General features: G+C 40.8%; 1 protein-coding gene across 9 annotated transcripts in view; it reads left to right on the plus strand.

The window, feature by feature from the left end:
• The window catches only part of KDM3B (lysine demethylase 3B), a 61,923-nt gene that overhangs the window by 43,157 nt on the left and 2,822 nt on the right, over positions 1–15,944 (plus strand). For 7 of the 9 annotated variants that reach the window (XM_081500782.1, XM_081500783.1, XM_081500780.1 and 4 more), the window contains 12 exons: positions 872–979; positions 2,261–2,388; positions 3,461–3,740; positions 4,498–4,754; positions 7,333–7,599; positions 8,398–8,569; positions 9,504–9,594; positions 9,734–9,864; positions 10,294–10,413; positions 14,421–14,560; positions 14,822–14,998; positions 15,463–15,597. In XM_081500782.1, the coding sequence (XP_081356908.1) occupies positions 872–979; positions 2,261–2,388; positions 3,461–3,740; positions 4,498–4,754; positions 7,333–7,599; positions 8,398–8,569; positions 9,504–9,594; positions 9,734–9,864; positions 10,294–10,413; positions 14,421–14,560; positions 14,822–14,998; positions 15,463–15,597 (2,006 nt within the window). Of the gene's footprint in view, positions 1–871; positions 980–2,260; positions 2,389–3,460; positions 3,741–4,497; positions 4,755–7,332; positions 7,600–8,397; positions 8,570–9,503; positions 9,599–9,733; positions 9,865–10,293; positions 10,414–14,420; positions 14,561–14,821; positions 14,999–15,462; positions 15,598–15,944 lie in introns of all 9 variants that reach the window. The other 2 variants (XR_014056877.1, XR_014056878.1) reach the window with 1 other exon arrangement.

The following is a 15,944-nucleotide window of genomic DNA, read 5'->3' on the forward strand; positions in this document are numbered from 1 at the left end:
ATGCAATGGTACCATCACTTTGGAAAACAGTGTATCTATTTCTTTATAAATTTAAACATCAACTAGGTATGTATAAGGGAAATGAAAATATGTCCACACAAAGGCTTGTGCTTGAATGTTTGTAGCACTTTATTCATAATAGCCAATAATTGGAAACAATCCAACTATTCACCAATAATTGAAAGCAGTCCAACTATTCATGAGTGGGTAAACAAAATGTGGTACATCCAAACTGTGGAACAGCACTCAGTCATAAAAAGGAATGAATTATTAATACATGGAACAATATGGATGAATCTCAAAATCTTTATGCCAAATGAAAATATCTCAACACAAATGACAGATGACATACCATATGTTTCCAGTAATGTGAAATTCTAGAAGAAGCAAAACTTTAGTGTTAGAAATTTGATCATTAGTGGCCAGGGGTTGAGGAAAGGGTATTGACTGCAGAGGGCTAAAGGAGACTTTGGGAAGGAATAGTAATGTTCTAAATTCTGAATGTCATACTGTTTTCTACAACTAGATACCTTTGTCAAAATTCAAACGTATTTGAATTTGAAGTGAACACTTTAATTGTTGAACTAATTTTATGTAAATTATACCTCAGTGAAGCAGTATTTTTTAAAAGTTAAGGACTTCCCTGGTGGTCCAGTGGTTAAGACTCTGCTTTCACGGTAGGGGGCATGGGTTTGATCCCTGGTTGGGGAACTAAGGTCCCACAAACTGTATAACCAAAAATAAATAAAAGTTATCTATGATCTTCTTTGACCCATGAGAAAATTGGCCTTTAGAGTCTGAACTCTCACTCACTGAGAGAGATACATCTTGTGACCCTCATAAATAGGAAAGTCATTCATTTCCGTTTCAGAGACAGAAGAGATGGGTGATGAAGAGGTTTTCTCCTGGTTGAAGTGTGCAAAGGGGCAGTCCCATGAACCAGAGAATCTCATGCCCACACAGATAATCCCCGGCACAGGTAAAAGGAATTCCTTTTTTAGATTTGGTGGGAGAAAAATATTTTTAAGTTATAATTTATACACTATAAAATTTGGTAAAATGGCTTATGTCAGCTTGACTGTTTTTAAGCTTCACAAGATTTCTCTGAGAATTTGAATCTTCAGAAATGTTGGATTGATTGATTGCAGCAAGGGCACATACTTTGCCTCACCTTGCTGGGTGTAGGGGTTGGTTGCTTTTCAGATGTCATTTTACATTCCTATGGTCAGCAGGGCCAGAATAGAAAAAGCTTGTCTTGGAATTCTGTGGTGGTCTCTGCTCTGTGCTCTCACTGCTAAGAGCCCGGGTTTAAGCCTGGTTGGGGAACTAAGATCCTGAAAACTGTGTAACATGGCAAAAAGAAAAAAAGGAAAGAAAAAGCTAGTCCCCTGGCTTCCAGAAAGACCTTTGTTTTTAGGCTTATAAAAATCCAGCTGAGGGACTTCCCTGATGGTCCAGTGGTTAAGACTCCATGCTTCCAATTCAGGGGGCCTAGGTTCGATCCCTGGTCAGGAAACTAAGATCCCACATACCCCATGGTGCAGCCAAAAATAAATAAATTTAAAAAAAAATCCAGCTGAAGCTAATTAGAGCTCTTGAAACCATGAAGAAGGCACCTTACCAGTAGGAATGAATGGTCATATGGCAACTTATTTCAGTGATTCCTCCAGGAAGTCTATTTCCAGCTTCCATACTTTCACTAACACACACACACACTGAAGCTGGTGAATCCCCTGCCTATAGTCTCCTTCACTTTGGGGAGCCACCCACTGTATCTTTATACCCCAGTGTATGCAAGCAGAAGAGCTTCCTGAGTGCAGTAGTGAGATGCCTGCTCCCTGCTGATCTAAGCATTGGTTAAATGTTTGTGTAAAGTATTCATTGGTATAACTTATAGTAAAGTACCTAAATCTCAAGTATACAATTCAAAATGTTTATATATGCTTGAATATTAAGGAATCTACCCTTAGAGTTTCTGCTGAAGGACACCTTGTTAATGTTTACTAGAGGAGGGAGGGAGTGTAGCTTAGTGGTTAAATGTGTACAGAACATTAGTGCTAGATAGACCTGGGTTAAAGTATTAGTACTTTCATTTACCAACTTTATGTACTTAAGCAAATAACCTAACTTCCCTGAGTCTCACTTTCATCATCAGAAATCAAGGGTACAAGCTGCTACTTCATTGAAATGTTGAAAGGCTTGAGAGAGATAATGTAAAGTATTCCAAGGTTGATTATTATTATAATTATCTTTTTTCCAGCTCTTTACAACATTGGAGACATGGTACATGCTGCCCGGGGCAAGTGGGGAATTAAAGCAAACTGCCCTTGTATTAGTCGGCAGAACAAATCTGTGTTGAGACCTGCTGTCACTAATGGGATGTCACAGGTAAAATGGTGTGAAAAAGTGGTGTTTCTCACAGGTAAACTGAGAGAAACTTAAGTTCTTTGTTCCAGGAAATGTCCCATTTTCACCTCTGTTGACCCAGGCTACTCTTGGATTCCTGAGCAACTAGGGGATAGGGAAGCCTGTCTAGAGAGAGCCCATACAGTTACTGGAGGGATTTAAATTCCCCCTAACTGTGTGAGTTTCTCTTCATTTGTCTTTAAAACCAATTCAGGCTTGGTTGATAAGTAGCACAAAGAGATTCTTTGCATCTTGTCAGGATTTATACCTCAGGGTCTTTATGTAGATAAAGAATATAGAAAAGGTCACTAGGAATACAGTCTTATCTGTGTGCATGGACCCTGCCTTGTCATGTTGGGTACTGAGGAAAGAAACATGAATATTGGCCCGCTGATCTGGGATCATTCCATCTGAAAGCATCCTAAGCCTTCATAGAGAGACAGTGATTTTCCCATTTTCTGTCAGAGGTAGCGGTCATTCTAGTTTGATGGTGACCACTAAGAATAAGACATTATTTAAAAACAAAAAACACACTGCTTACTTTCGGAGGACTTTCCAGGAATGCTACACATGATCAATAAGAGGTACAAGGATTAACCCTGAGAAATCTCAAGATATATTTTCAGTAGAATTGATATATTAGAACACATCATCTGGAAAATTTAACAATAGAATAGTAACCTTTTTATTGAGCATTTATGTATGCCAGACACTGTGCTGAGCTCTTTGCATATACTGTCTCATTTGATCCTCAGAACAGCTTTGTGCAGTCAGGTTCTGATCACGATTTGCCATTGCAGAAATTGAGCCTCAGGCATGCCAAACAAAAACCCTGTCTTGTTCATTGCTCTTTCCACAGAACCTAGCATAGTTTCTATCACATGTAGGACTCAATAAATATATATTAAATTAATGAGTGAGTGAAATAGCAGTTTATGGGACAATTCCAAGTTGCTTTCCCAGACTTATTTAGTGTCAGCAGTCCTTAGTATTTGCATTGTATTTTTTCTACACAAGGACAGCACTTTAATCATTTTGGTGTTCTGTGCTATAGCTTCCTAGCATAAACCCTAGTGCCTCTTCTGGAAATGAAACCACCTTCTCAGGCGGAGGAGGAACTGCACCGGGAACACAACCAGAGACAGACCATGTTCCCAAAGCTGACAGTACTGACAGCAGAGCTGATGAGCCTCTGAAAGCAGACAGTTCGACATCAAATAGCAATAGTGAGCTAAAAGCCATCAGGCCCCCTTGCCCTGACACAGCCCCACCCTCCTCTGCCCTGCACTGGTTGGCGGATTTAGCAACTCAGAAGGCTAAAGAAGAAACAAAAGGTGAGATTACCACAAGCCCCTGCCCTGCCTGTGGGTGGAACACTTGAGTTATTCTGGGATTCTTCAAACTCACACATTACCATCCACATTTTTGAAACATGCTGCTTGCTTTCTCTGGCTGGTCACGTGAAATGAGGGAATCTCTTTCAACTTCTTTCTAGAAATGGAGCTTTTTTAAAAAGGCACATGCCTGGGCTCTACCCCAAACCTCTTTAGTCAGAATTGATATGAGGTTTTTAACCATCTTCCCATATTGCCCTGTTACTCGGCCAGTATTGCTGGCCAGGAGGGCTAGACTTGTCTTTTGATGGGCACAAGAATCACCTGGGGAATCGTTAAAAATGAAGATTCCTGTGCCCTACCAGAACTATTAAATGAGAATCTCCATTTTTAACAAGCACTTCAGGTGATTGCAGTACAAGTATTCTGGAGACTCGCTTGAAGAAGCACTGACTTAGAAAGTGAAGGAGACAAAAAAAAAAGAAAAGAAAAGAAAGTGAGGGAGACAAAAGATGAATGGGAACAAAAGGAAGTTGAAATCCATATCTGGAAAAGATAGGAAGTAGGAGAGCTTCTCCTTGGCCATGAGACCTGCCATAGTCATAGCTCATCAGGCTTGGCCCAGACAGGCTGTATGTAGTTTGTGGGGCAGGGGAGGGAAGAGTCTTTCTTCTTTCCCACTTGGCTGATTTTTAGGAGTCAGTTGCCTGCTGGGTATTCCTTGTGCCTAATGCTATTCCCGGTTATGTTCTTACAGAAGCAGGGTCCCTGAGGTCGGTGCTCAATAAAGAGTCTCATTCACCCTTTGGGCTGGACTCGTTCAACTCCACTGCAAAGGTCTCTCCGTTGACTCCAAAGCTTTTTAACAGTCTGTTACTGGGTCCCACTGCCTCCAACAACAAAACTGAAGGCTCTAGCCTTCGAGACCTCCTCCACTCCGGGCCCGGAAAGCTTCCTCAAACCCCCTTGGACACAGGCATACCCTTTCCCCCGGTCTTCTCTACATCCTCAGCAGTAAGTGTCCTCCCTAAAACTCTAGCCTTTGCTGCTTTTCCATGAAAGAACCATCAGAAAGAGATCTGATAACTAGGTTAGAAGGTATAGAGTGACTTGTGTTCTCTACATTATCAGTCCCAACTGATAAGATCTTTCTTTATATTAAGTTTGGGGAATGTTTGAGATCCTTTTAAGTAGTAAAGCTTTTGTGCCATGTTAGGAAATTAGTAGAAACTGAGACATTGGAATTTTTCAGTCATCAGCAGGAATCACTTTATTTTCTTGGTAATAATAGGTAGCTAATTTTTTTTAACATAGGCAATACATTTATGTGGTATCCTCTTGGATATCTACTAGATACCTCAAACTTAATACATCTAAGACCACACTCCTAATCTGCTGCCTGTAAACTTGCATTTCCTTTATTTTTTTCCTCTCTTGGTCACTGGTTTCCAATTGCTTGGCCAAAAATCTTAGAGTCATTTGGGACTCCCCTCTCACATTTTGTGTCTAATCTATTAGCATATCCTTTCAGTTTGATTGCTAAAATGTATTCGTAGCACACCCATTTCTCATCAGCTCCCCTGCTTCCCCATTCTAGTCTGAGATAACATCCTCTGTTGCCTGAATTCTTGCAGTAATCTCCATTTCTTCCCTTTCCACTCTACACTCAGTTTCAACAGAGCAGTTAGTATGATCCTTTTTAAGATATAAATCAAATCATATCACCTCTGCCTAAAATCTTTCAAGGCCTTCCAATTTCATAATAAAAACAGAGTCCTTTCAGTGGACTATAATGTTCCAGCCCTATCTTCTCCTCACTTCCCTGACTTCAACTACCATTCTCATTGTCCACTCTGCTCTGGCCACACCCACCTTCTTGCTTTTCCTTGGACATGGCTACGCATGCTCTCTTCAGAGCCTGTACATGTGTCCTTTTCTCCACCAAGAGCTGTCTTTTCCATGTCACCACATGGCCTGCTTCATCATCAGCCTTCTCTCCTCCTTTCTGAAATGTTACCTCTTCAGTAAGCCTTCTTTTTAGATCACTCTTTTTTAAAGTCCATTCCACTCCCATCCTCCACTCATATGTTTCCTCTGCATCTATTATTTATGACTTACTGTGTTTTATTTATTTTCTGTCTCACCACTTAAAGGCATTTTTGTCTTTTTTTTTTTCCATGCTGTGCGGCTTTTGGGATCTTAGTTCCCCAACCAGGGATCAAACTGGGTCCCCAGCAGTGGAAGCACAAAGTCCTAACCACTAAACTGCCAGAAATTCCCCATTTTTGTCTGTTTTATTCACCTGATAGCCATAATGCCACAATGTTTGATACGTAGGTATTTAGTAAGCATTTACTGAACAAATAAATTCAAAAGATATAAAATTTAAATTTAAAAGATACAGTGAAAAGGCTTCTTCTCACTGTTGCCTCCCTTTCTGTAGGCGACCACTGTTTCATGATTGTCTTTTCTGTGATATTAAAATACATACAGTATATAGTTTTTTCCTCCTCTTTTTACACAGATATTTTTAAACATTGCTTCTTAATTTTCAGTTTATGTATTTCAGAGATCATTTCAAACAAGTACATAAACATGTTTCTCATTCTATTTTATGACTGACTGAAATCTGATGATGGTTGAGCCCTGTACAGTGTGGGTTATTTGTTTCTCTTTTGGATAAATGACCTCTGAATTTACGTTGACCTCTGTTTTATTTGTACTTGGCTTGGACTCCCAGTTCTCCTTTTTCTTTTTAAATTTTCCAAGGATGTTATATGGTTATATATACTTTATAGAGATAATGATTAGTGATACTTTAGACATTGGGTTATCAAGTTTACAGAAGCCCTCCCCTTCCTTCACATCTGTGAGCTTAGGTTTGTCACTTGTATCTCTGGGCCTTTCCCACCAACCAAAACAAATCAGAGATTCTTGGTAGGGGACAAACTGAAGAGTGGGAGACTACTTTCAGAATATACAGTTCTCTTGGATACAAATATTTATTGGGTACACTCCCTAGTAAAAAGTCACTGCCTTGGTAAGTCACCTCAGTTACTTAATTGAAGTATTATATCCTTTGAACATGCTGGCCAGAAAAAAATGTATAACCCTCAAAGTAGATGATCTTTTTCACTCAGCTGTAGCATTTTGTGATCCCTAAAGTCTATGTGCATATGCTTAAAGTGGGCCAAATATATTTCTTTTTTTTTTTTGGCTGTACCATGCAGCATGTGGGATCTTCCCTGACCAGGGGTTGAACTTATGCCCCCTGCAATGGGAGCATAGAATCTTAACCACTGGACCATCGGGGAAGTCCCCAGAGATATTTCTTAGGTCTCAAATCTCTTGCAATTGAGGGGATCTTTCTGTACTTTTCTTTCACAAATAAAAAGCAGAATATGGAGGCTGGGAAAATGTAAGATATTGACTTAATAGACTCCCCTTCCAACCACAAAAGACTTCATAATAACTTTTATGAAATTGAATCAGGTAGATCAGAACTCCATGTGAATAAAACTGTGAGACTGTTTTTTAATACTCTACTGATGATGCCTCAGTCATACTAACCTGATGGATTTGTGTCTGGCAGGGAGTGAAGAACAAGGCCAGCCTACCCAACTTCCTTGACCACATCATTGCCTCAGTGGTAGAAAATAAGAAAACCTCAGATGCTGCAAAGCGGGCCTGTAACTTGACTGATACCCAAAAGGAAGTGAAGGAGATGGTGATGGGGTTAAATGTGCTGGACCCCCATACCTCTCATTCCTGGCTCTGTGATGGAAGACTTTTGTGTCTTCATGACCCCAGCAACAAAAACAATTGGAAGATTTTCCGGGAGTGTTGGAAGCAAGGCCAGGTAAGCAAGAATAAGCAGATCCCAGGGTCGGCTGTCTACCTGCCCACCCACCAAAGCTAGCAGGATAGTTTCAGTTCTCTCTGGGAGATACTCTGCCGAGGAGATTTAGATATACAGTAAGTTTGTTGTAGACAGCCTTGCTACTTTGAGTTTTCTTTGATTTTTAAAAATCAGAAGATTCATAAAATACACTGTGGATCTTTTTTCTTTCTCAACTGTGTAGCTCTGTGTTCTTAAAAGTGCAATTGAAATTCCTGTGAGGTTGTGATATGGCATTAATGACACCTTTAGAGGAAAATCCTTAAGTGAGATATGGGGTGAGGCGAGAGTGGGTGGAAGTGGGTGGTACTTTTCTAGGTAAATGTTTCAAGACCATACAAGTCTGTGTGATAGTGTGATAACACTTCCTGAACTTTATACATTAGCAGGTGTGAGGAAGGAGTTTATGGAATTGTCTAGATAGTTTTTCATTTGAGATGTGAGGAAATATTCTGAGTTGCACTTGTTAGCTTTTCATCCTCTCACCTCAAATTAATGGTACATACAAGGGGAATAGAAGTGATTTCTCTGGAATGCACCCCCACCCCCACCCTGTGAGAATCAAGTATAGTGACAGAATAGAAGTGTTTTCATTTTCTGTAGCTGACATGTTGAAACCATGGATTCTGAAACTGGGAGGGATCAATCAGTCATCATGGAGAAGAGGAGGTTGTCCTCAGGAAACCCTCCTATTCTATCCTTAGCCCTGAGTTAAGTGTTTCCTACATGGCTCTGATTAAGATACTTTTGTTTCCACAGCCAGTGCTGGTTTCAGGGGTACATAAAAAGCTCAAGTCTGAACTCTGGAAGCCAGAAGCCTTTAGCCAGGAATTTGGAGACCAGGATGTGGACTTGGTGAACTGCAGGAACTGTGCTATAATTTCCGATGTGAAAGTTCGGGATTTCTGGGATGGCTTCGAGATCATATGCAGTAAGTAGCTTTGATATCTGGTTCTATAAAAGCAGACTGGAAAGTAAGCATCTATATGCCCAGCCCTACCCCTAAAGTAGCAAATTATTGATACATCCTTTTAGTGGGAGAAATAGTCTATCATGGTGGCAACCAGGTAGCTCTCATGGCAATCACATGGCTCCCAGACCTTACCTGGACTTAAGCACATGATCACATGGGCTGTGTGGAGCACTTTCACTTTGAGATGGAAAAATTCAACCATGGTTTTTCTGAGGGTAAAGAAAACAAATGTTCATCGCAGCACTGTTTACAATAGCCAGGACATGGAAGCAACCTAGATGTCCATCAGCAGATGAATGGATAAGGAAGCTGTGGTACATATACACAGTAAGCCAGAAAGAAAAACAACAATACAGTATACTAATGCATATATATGGAATCTGAAAGATGGTAACGATAACCCTATATGCGAGACAGAATAAGAGACACAGATGCATGGAACAATTTTATGGACTCTGAGGGAGAAGGTGAGGGTGGGACGTTCTGGGAGAATGGCATTGAGACATGTGTATTGTCATATGTGAAACAGAGCACCATTCCATGTTCGATGCATGTGACAAGGGCTCAGGGCCGGGGCAATGGGATGATCCAGAGGATGAGAGGGGGAGGGAGGTGGGTGGGGGGTCCGGGAAGGGGAACACATGTAAACCCATGGCTGATTCTTGTCAATGTATGGCAAAAACTATTACAATATTGTAAAGTAATTAGCCCCCAACTAAAATAAATAAATTTATAAAAAAAAAAAAGAAAAAGAAAACAAAGCCCACCTAATCCATTATAGAGGTTTGCAAACTAAAAAAAAAAAAAAGAGTTTTCTAAACCTTTTAGTCACTGGAGAATCAGGAAATAGCCAACCCAGCAGATATTTATAGGAGTGCTCTCCGTCTTCCAGAGCGATTACGGTCAGAAGATGGGCAGCCAATGGTGCTCAAACTCAAGGACTGGCCTCCTGGGGAAGATTTTCGGGACATGATGCCAACAAGGTTAGTGAACTACAGTAAGTCATCTTGAGAGACTTGTGCTTTGCTGAAGCTATCACAAAGTAATCACAGAAAAGTGAGCTCCACCTCTTTGCCTTTTTCCCCTGTAACAACCTAAGTCATCTCTCATGCTTTTTTGTAGGTTTGAAGATCTGATGGAGAACCTTCCTCTGCCAGAATATACCAAGCGAGATGGCAGGCTTAATCTGGCCTCCAGGCTACCCAGCTATTTTGTAAGGCCCGATCTGGGCCCCAAGATGTACAATGCCTACGGTATGAGGGAGAGGCCATAACTGATCTTTTTGGACACTCTTGTTTCCATTTTACTTGAAAAGGGAGATCTGTAATCAGTATCACGTGTAGAGATGATAGAGGGCAGAGTGACAGGTGCTGAAGAAGTTGACAGTATCCAGGATGGTTTTAATGTTTGCTTTTATCATTGATTTACATAACAGCCCTATTAGCCCAGTCCATAAAACATACATTACAGCATTAGAAAGTTTCCTCTCAAAGACTCCATCCAAGGAATTTCCATGATAGTCCAGTGGTTAAGCTTCCATGCTTCCACTGCATAGGGCGTGGGTTCAATCCCTGGTCAAGGAAAGATCTGGCATGCCACGCCACTCGGCCAAAAATGAAAAAAATAATTATAATAATACAGAATATTGCCTTTCACCTTGTATATCTTCCTTTTATCTTCAGGCTTGATAACAGCAGAAGACAGAAGAGTTGGCACAACAAATCTTCACTTAGATGTGTCTGATGCAGTTAATGTGATGGTGTATGTTGGGATCCCCATCGGGGAGGGTGCTCATGATGAAGGTAAGATTTCTAGAACTCAGTGCTTCAGGAGGGTGAGGTTTAGCCTCAGAAATAAAATGGGATGTCTTTCTCCTCAGTCAGGGCCAGTTGCTTTTTCTTAAGTCTCCACCAGACATGATGCACCGTAGGCTCACAAAGGAGTGATTGTAGCAGAGAAGAGTGGTACTTGTGTGTCATCAACCAGAGTTATTCTCTCTGGGAATGCTGCCCCTTAACACTGAGTGTGTAGCATCACAAAGAGGAAAAAGAAGAAAGGGCAAACTGGCCTACTTCATCCAGCAGCCAGTTCAGCTGTGGGCTAACAGATGATAAAGCCAGGTCATTTGCACAGAAATGAAGCATAAAAGTGATACTTTGCTGCATTTGCACTCTCCGCTATTTCGGTGTAAAATTAATATGTGTTAATTATGGAGGTTTCAGAAAACAAAATTTGAAAGAAGAAAATAACTCAAAATCTCAAAGTTCAAAGATAATCAATGTCATTACTTTGGTAATATTTTCTGCCACACATTTGCTTTTGATACTACACACCTGTAGATCTTTTCATTATGTTGTCCTTTAAAGGGTTATAATAGATAAGGATTAGAAGCCAAGCCTCTTACCTTGGCAGAGAAGCTTTACTCTTCATGGCCTTAAATCCATAGAGTCCTAGAGTTGAAGAGGTCTTGAGAAAGTATACAATCCATCTACATACAGTAGGAAATAATGTGCAATTTGAACATAATATATGGCTACACAGTTTGAACAGGAAATATGTTTTTAAAAAAAACTGTACCTCCAAAAAATGCTGAGTCTCTATCAAAAGTATGGAAGATTAGGGTCACTTCCCATGTGTAGGAAGCTTAGACTTCAATGTGACTTTTGATTCTTTGAGTCTACTTTTTATCACTCCCGAGAGATAGAGAATGTTGTTGTTGTTCAGTCACTAAGTCATGTTTAACTCTTTGCGACCCCCTGGACTACAGCACATCAGGCTTTCCTGTCCATCACCATCTCCTGGAATTTGCTCAAACTCATGTCTATTGAGTCGGTGATGCTATCTTAACTGTCTCATCCTCTGCTGCCCCCTTCTCCTTTTGCCTTCAGTCTTTCCCAGCATCAGGGTCTTTTCCAGTGGGTCAGCTCTTCCCATCAGGTGGCCAAAGTATTGAAGCTTCAGCATCAGTCCTTCCATTGAGTATTCAGCGTTGATTTCCTTTAGGACTGACTGGTTTGATCTTTGTGCTGTCTGAGAGACTTTCAGGAATCTTCTCCACCACCACAATTTGAAAGCATCCGTTCTTCGGTGCTCAGCCTTCTTTATGGTCTAACTCTCACATCCATACATGACTACTGAAAAAAACCATAGCTTGGACTATACGGACCTTTGTCAGCAAAGTGATGTCTCTGCTTTTTAATATGCTGTCTAAGTTTGTCAGTAGCTTTTCTTTCAAGGAACAAGCGTCTTTTAATTTCATGGCAGTAATCACCATCCGCAGTGATTTTGGAGCCCAAAAAAATAAAATCTGTTACTGTTTCTCCACTTTTTCCCCCATCTATTTGCTGTGAAGTGAGGGACCAGAACCATTCAACTTCCACTTCTTCAGCATTACTGGTCAGGGCATACATTTGGATTACTGTGATACTGAATAGATTCAAGGGATTATATCTGATAGAGTGCCTGAAGAACTATGGACGAGGTTCGTCACATTGTACAGGAAGCGGTGATCAAGACCATCCCCAAGAAAAAGAAATGCAAAAAGGCAAAATGGTTGTCTGAGGAGGCCTTACAAATAGCTGAAGCTATTTGTGAAGCAAAAGGGAAAGGAGAAAAGGAAAGATATACCCATCTGAATGCAGAGTTCCAAAGAAGAGCAGGGAGAGATAAAGCCTTCCTCAAGGATCAATGTGAAGAAATAGAGGAAAGCAATAGAATGGGAAAGACTAGAGATCTCTTCAAGAAAATTAGAGATACCAAGGGAACATTTCATGCAAAGATGGGCACAATAAAGAACAGAAATGGTATAGACCTAACAGAAGCAGAAGTTATTAAGAGGTGGCAAGAATACAGCAGAAGAACTATACAAAAAAGATCTTCATGGCCCAGATAAGCACAATGGTATGATCACTCACCTGGAGCCAGACATCCTGGAATGCAAAGTCAAGTGGCCCTTAGGAAGCATCACTATGAATAAAGCTAGTGGAGGTGGTAGAATTCCAGTTGAGCTATTTCAAATCCTAAAAGTTGATGTGAAAGTGCTGTACTCAATATGCCAGCAAATTTGGAAAACTCAACAGTGGCCACAGGACTGGAAAAAGTCAGTTTTCAGTCCACTGTCAAAGAAAGGCAGTGCCAAAGAATGCTCAAGCTACTGCACAATTGCACTCATCTCACACGTTAGCAAAGTAATGCTCAAAATTCTCCAAGCCAGGCTTTAACAGTATGTGAACCGTGAACTTCCAAATGTTCAAGCTGGATTTAGAAAAGGCAGAGGAACCAGAGATCAAATTGCCAACATTCTCTGGGTCATTGAAAAAGCAAGAGAGTTCCAGAAAAACATCTACTTCTGCTTTATTGACTATGATAAAGCCTTTGACTGTGTGGATCACAACAAACTGTGGAAAATTCTGAAAGAGATGGGAATACCAGACCACCTTACCTGCCTCCTGAGAAATCTGTATGCAGATCAAGAAGTAACAGTTAGAACTGGACATGGAACAAGACACTGGTTCCAAATTGGGAAAGGAGTACATTAAGGCTATATATTGTCACCCTGCATATTTAACTTATATGCAGAGTATATCATGAGAAATGCTGGATTGGACGAAGCACAAGCTGGAATCAAGATTGCCAGGAGAAATATCAATAACCTCAGATATGCAGGTGACACCACCCTAATGGCAGAAAGCGAAGAAGAACTAAAGAGCCTCTTGATGAAAATGAAAGAGTGAAAAAAGTTGGTTTAAAACTCAACATTCAGAAAACTAAGATCATGGCATCCGGTCCTATCACTTCATGGCAAATAAATGGGGAAACAGTGGAAAGAGAGACTTTATTTTTTGGGGCTTCAGAATCACTGCAGATGGTGACTGCAGCCGTGAAATTAAAAGACACTTGCTCCTTGGAAGAAAAGCTATGACCAACCTAAACAGCAGAGAGATTACTTTGCCAACAAAGGTCCATCTAGTCGAAGCTATGGTTTTTCCAGTAGTCATGTATGGATGTGAGAGTTGGACTATAAAGAAAGCTGAGCACCGAAGAATTGATGTTTTTGAACTATGGTGTTGGAGAAGACTCTTGAGAGTCCCTTGGATTGCAAGGAGATCCAACCAGTCCTTCCTAAAGGAAATCAGTCCTGAATATTCATTGGAGGGACTGATGCTGAAGCTGAAACTCCGATACTTTGGCCACCTGATGCAAAGAACTGACTCATTTGAAAAGACCCTGATGCTGGGAAAGATTGAGGGCGGGAGAAGGGGACGACAGAGGATGAGATGGTTGGATGGCATCACCGACTCAATGAGTAAACTCTGAGAGTTGGTGATGGACAGGGAAGCCTGGCATGCTGCAGTCCATGGGGTCGCAAAGAGTTGGACACGACTGAGTGACTGAAGTGAAGTGAAGTGAGGGATCAGATGCCATGATTTTAGTTTTTTGAATGTTAAGTTTCAAGCCAGCTCTCTCTCCTCTTTCACCATCATCAAGAGGCTCTTCAGTTCCTCTTTACTTTCTACCATTAGAGTGGTATCATCTGAATATATCTGAGGTTGTTTATATTTCTCCTGGCAATCTTGATTCTAGCTTGTGATTCATCCAGCCTGGCATTTCACATGATGTACTCTGCATATAAGTTAAATAAGCAGGGTGACAACATACAGCCTTGATGTACTCCTTTCCCAATTTTAAACCAGTCCATTGTTCCAGATAAAGAATAGTAGAGACTAAACTTGTTTGAATTGGACATTTTGCTTCACTCAGAGGTACTGAAGTGGCTGCTTACATTGAAATATCATTTTGCTTTTTTCAGAGGTTCTCAAGACAATTGACGAGGGAGATGCTGATGAGGTGACAAAGCAAAGGATTCATGATGGAAAGGAGAAACCCGGTGCTTTGTGGCATATCTATGCAGCCAAGGATGCAGAGAAGATCCGGGAGCTACTCCGAAAGGTATGTCCCTGAGTGGGCTCCCAGCTTACAGATTAAAGGTCTGGGGATGCTAAGAGAGTCTAACTAGGGTTTCTCATGTAGAGTCCCTTGGCATTAAAGACCTGTGTCCTTTGTTACAATGCCCCATAGGGCTGAATCCTCACTTAGAGGATATTAAATAAAGTAGGTATTACTGCAGCAAGCTGGATTTATCCTGTTAATAATCTTTATGTGTTTATTGATTTTTCCATCTTTGGGTTTTGATCATGGTTTCATGATCAGGTTGGAGAAGAGCAAGGCCAAGAGAATCCCCCTGATCATGATCCAATTCATGACCAAAGTTGGTACTTGGACCAGACCCTACGTAAGCGGCTCTATGAGGAATATGGTGTGCAAGGCTGGGCCATTGTTCAGTTCCTGGGAGATGCTGTCTTCATACCTGCTGGAGCCCCACACCAGGTATGTTCCAACTTGTTGGTGGGGCTCCACAGTTCCCATAGTTTCCTTATTTCTGAGTTTGTTGCTAATCTGACAGTAGATATAAAAGTGTGGGTTAGACCAATTGCTCTTAAACTGCAACGTATTTTTTGCTTTTTCATTTTCTTCCATGTAATTTTAAATGCTCATTTAAAGAAAAAGTGAGTCTCAGTTCAATCTCCTTTTCAATCGCTTCATTCTGCCTTCCCCAGAAAGTAGCCTACTGTTAACAGTTTGGTATATATTTTTCCAGATCCTATTTTTTCACAACTACTAACATTTTCATTTATAAATTTATACTTAGAGTCTTTCTGCATTTGTTGTCTTTATAAAAATGGGATATCAGAAGTATTTCTAAAGTGTCCTTTTGAACTAAATGATGAACAGTTTCCACATGTTATTGACTCTGGTGCCTGATGTTTGCCTCTGTACCTTTCCTGTCCCAGGTGCACAATCTATACAGTTGCATAAAAGTAGCAGAAGACTTTGTATCTCCAGAACATGTAAAGCACTGTTTTCGCCTGACGCAGGAATTCAGGCATCTCTCTAACACTCATACAAACCATGAGGATAAACTGCAGGTAAAGAACTCCTCCTCCACTCCAGCCCTGTCTTATCTCCTTGTAGGCTACATACACAGGAGGCGCACACTGTTTTCTGAGGATATTATCTGGGCAGTGTAACTGTAGGGAGCTGATTAAGGGACCCATGTCTGGGGAATGGCGTCCTCCCTTAGGAAGTATTTAATCAGTCCTCTTCAGGTTTGCTTTTAGAGAATATTCATCTTTTAACCTAATCACTTCCAATGTGGCAGTCTTCTCTTTCTTTGCCCCCAGAAGATACAGTGTTTCAGTGTTAGTAACTAAACTAGACTGACTTCCCCAGTCAGGTGAGAAAAGCACTGTGGCAATGTGTTCTAAACCTGTTT

This window comes from Giraffa tippelskirchi, chromosome 6 (assembly GCF_054371585.1).
Source record: "Giraffa tippelskirchi isolate mGirTip1 chromosome 6, T2T-mGirTip1v1.2.pri, whole genome shotgun sequence".
Lineage (NCBI taxonomy): Eukaryota > Metazoa > Chordata > Mammalia > Artiodactyla > Giraffidae > Giraffa > Giraffa tippelskirchi.